This window comes from Quercus robur, chromosome 2 (genome assembly GCF_932294415.1).
Source record: "Quercus robur chromosome 2, dhQueRobu3.1, whole genome shotgun sequence".
Classification (NCBI taxonomy): domain Eukaryota; kingdom Viridiplantae; phylum Streptophyta; class Magnoliopsida; order Fagales; family Fagaceae; genus Quercus; species Quercus robur.
The window spans coordinates 89,952,209-89,955,963 of record NC_065535.1 but is presented as its reverse complement, the minus strand read 5'-3'; the positions used below and the strand labels follow the sequence as shown (position 1 = coordinate 89,955,963).

The 3,755-nt window shown below is 42.8% G+C and overlaps 1 protein-coding gene across 1 annotated transcript; it reads right to left on the bottom strand.

Annotated features, from left to right (window-relative positions):
- Positions 1–269: 269 nt before the first annotated feature.
- LOC126705274 (uncharacterized) lies at positions 270–1,193 on the bottom strand. The gene has a single exon (XM_050404167.1). It carries the CDS (start codon positions 1,191–1,193, stop codon positions 270–272), a length of 924 nt encoding a protein of 307 aa, XP_050260124.1.
- Between the last annotated feature and the right edge of the window lie 2,562 nt (positions 1,194–3,755).

Genomic DNA, 3,755 nt, shown 5'->3' with positions numbered 1-3,755 from the left:
AATTTATCTATGAGCTACTTAGTTAACTAATTTTTTTTCTCATATAAATTAAACATCATAACTAAATATTTTTTCAACTTCACATATTTAGATCAGAATGTCAATTATCAATAACCTTTTTTTTTTCTAAATTGTCATCATATGTCAATAGGTAAACATATCCTCACTTTCAACACATTAATAAAAGATTCTTCTTTACTCTTAACCAACAAAAGAAAAAGGAAAAAGAGGAAAAGAAAAAGAAAGAAAAAAAGAAAAGAGCATGAAAGCTAAACTGCAACACTCTCATCTTCCACCCTATTAACGTGTCTCTTTCTACACTCGCAGTAAAAAACTGTATTAACAATGTAACTCCAAAGCACCACTACTCCATACAACAAAATTAACCCCACTTTATTTCTAACACCATCCACTACCCTCATAGCCGTCGATGTCGATGACAACAAATCCTGACCGTCCACGATCCTCTCTAGATCCATAGCAATTGCGCCCGATACCAACACGAACAAACCCGAAAGCACCCACCCGGAAACTCTCCGACCCGCCATTAGACCAGACCCGACACGAATCGCTTCCCATCCAAACCTGTCCTCCGCGATCGATACCACGAGGCCGAGACTCAGCACCGCCATTAAGTAAACCTCGAGACCCGACCCGATTAGGAGGACCAAGAATTCGGACCCGGGCGACCCGGATAGAGCTGCTAAAGTACGCGGGAGCTGGGCGTAGAATAGCGAGATGGCGTAGGTGAAGATGGTGGTGACGGAGGGGCGTTTCCACGTGAGCTTAACGGCTTCGAAGGAGGAGACGAGGGTGGGGCGTTTGGAATGGACGGCGGAGACGGTGGAGCTGACGGAGGTGACGGCGGCGACGAGGGAGAGGAGGAAGTTGGGAAGAAAGAAGAGAGCTCTGAGCTTGAGGAGGCCGAGAGCGTCGGCGCGTGACTCTTGCAAGACGTGACGCGCCTCGAAGCGCGTGTGGGAGCGGAGGGCAATGAATTCCAGGTGGTAAACGTGGGACTTGAGGCGGTGGGAGTATAAAGATAGAGAGAAAAGAAGAAAAGAAAGTGGGAGGGTGGCGAGGGCAAATATGGAAAGGAAAATGTGTTTGTTTCGCAGGAAAATCTTGAGGGAAATGTAGAGAGTTGAGAGAGGTGGGAAGAAGAGAAATGTATCATCGCTGCTTTCGAACATTGTGACGGGTGATGATTATGGGCTCATTGGAGTTTCTTTTTTTGGTGGTGGAGTGTGGAGGGAGGGGTATGGGTGGAATTTTACCAAATTGCCCCTATATTGCGCCGAAACGCGTGATATCGAGAGATCAGCAACAGAATCAGAATGTGGGGATTGTGTTTGTGTTTGTGTATGTGGTGTGCGTATCTTTGTCTGTGACTGTGGCAAAAACTTTTGTATTTAGAATTTAGTGATTGATGGGTAGGATTTGTTTGATGAGACTGGATGACTTAGATCAATCCTCAGATTTTTTACATCCATTATAAAAAAGTTTTTATTAAAAATTGAAAAAAAAAAATATCAAACTTTTTTGCCAATTTTTTCAATTTATGATAAAAATTGTCCGAAAGTGATTTATTAACATATTCTCTAAGGGTATGCGGTAATAAATCTCTATTATTAATGGGTAGTATTAATAAGTCAATTTTTTGACCAATTTTATATGGCCTAGCGTCAATAAAGTCAATTTCTTAAGTTTCACAGTATTATTTTTAGTCATTTCATCAATTTATACCAATTTTTTATTAAGTGAACTTCACAATAAATTATCCTTAATGGATACTTTACAGTGCCCTTTAACATTTCGCCTTATTAATTAGAAGATAGAAGTAGTGAAGAGTCACCTCTCCAATAACAAATTGTACTTTGAAAAAAAATGAGAAAAATTAAGAAAAAAATTAGGAATTTGAAAATTTTGTACTTAATAACTAAAAAGCTAAAAATTAGCTTAGTGTCTTACTTTTTTTTTTTTTTTTTTTAGCTAATTATTGATCAAAGAGAAATGTTATATCCACAACATCTTCACAACAAATCCTAAGTAGAAGGTTATTGTTAGTTGTTATTGTTGGGGCAAAAAAGTAATCTCAGTAGTAAGTTCAAATTTGAATCAATAACAACTAATCACCTATATTGTGTATGTAACACTTCTCATTGATTAAAATACTTATATGATTATTTATGAAAAATATTATGTTCATAAAATTTCATAAAATTTTTATAATAAATTCCAAGTGGTAAACTATTATTAGTGAACAAAAAAGTAATTCAAATTATAATTGTGGGGTCCAATAGTTTATGGGTCCGGCCCACGCGCTTATGGAAAGCCCACCGGACCTAAACTGAAGGAGGCCAGGGCCCAAGCTCGAAACTAGGAAAAGTAAAAAATGGCCCGAAGACACAGCCGAGGACGGTTTCGTCCTCGGCAGGTCCAAAACCTCAGGGATAGGAATGGAACACGAGTAAGCTAGAAAGATCAGAAAATATCCTGGGGAAGTTGTCTTTAATACCCTTCCCTGACATGACACTGCCCCTAACAGAGCCAGGATCTTAGGCTTTATGGATCATCTCCAGCAATTTTGGGATTAGACTGATGGGACAGATATCTGCCCCGGAAAGATCGACCCTACACGTGGACGAAGGACAACGAACGTAGGCTAGTATAAAAGAGAATGTTATGTGACCAAAGGGGGGGGGGGCTCCCATCGAGCTTCTGGAGAAAGACTTGATGAAAGAGAATGCCTGGATAATATACGCCGGACACCACCTAAAAGCCTACCGACGGGTAACCGGAGACAGCACCATCTCTCCTCGGACATGATCCGAGGAGCCAAATCCTCCTGGATACAAGATTGAAGGGCCTGAATACCCAGCCCAAAGCTCGTTCTCGTATTGGTTCACCTACAGTCCGGCCCGAAATGTCGTCCTGTGATCCAACGCTGGCCTTTCAAGCCCACTCTCTACAAATAGTATTGTGAGGGACTTTCCGTGTGCGAGCCCGACATCGTTGTTGGGCCGCCTGAGATTTTTGTGTCCTTCCAATTGGCGCCGTCTGTGGGAAGGCTTGCGCGTTGGCGTAGGAGGTGTTTGAGTCAACTCTCTAGCCAGTTGAGGTTTGTGGGATTCCCTCCATCTCCGGCGACATGCCGTCGTTGCTCCGACCTGAATTTTTGCTAGGGGCTACGCCCTGCAGTGTCAACAGCGCGGACAGCTCTAGGGGCTTCCGGCTTCAGGCCAAATCCCCCCCGCCATGGTCTAGGGGCTGATCTCCAACAAGTTTTGGACAGAACCAAGGCCTTGCATGGTCCTCGGACCCAAGCCTATGGGGAAACCAAGTACAAAAAAGAAATCTTACAAGTAATGGACAGAACCAAGGCCTTGCATGGTCCTCGGACTCAAGCCTATGGGGAAACCAAGTACAAAAAAGAAATCTTACAAGTAATGGACAGAACCAAGGCCTTGCACGGTCCTCGGACCCAAGCCTATGGGGAAACCAAGTACAAAAAAGAAATCTTACAAGTAATGGACAGAACCAAGGCCTTGCATGGTCCTCGGACCCAAGCCTATGGGGAAACCAAGTACAAAAAGAAGATCTTACAAGTAATGGACAGAACCAAGGCCTTGCATGGTCCTCGGACCCAAGCCTATGGGGAAACCAAGTACAAAAAAGAGATCTTACAAGTAATGGACAGAACCAAGGCCTTGCATGGTCCTCGGACCCAAGCCTATGGAGAAACCAAGTACAAA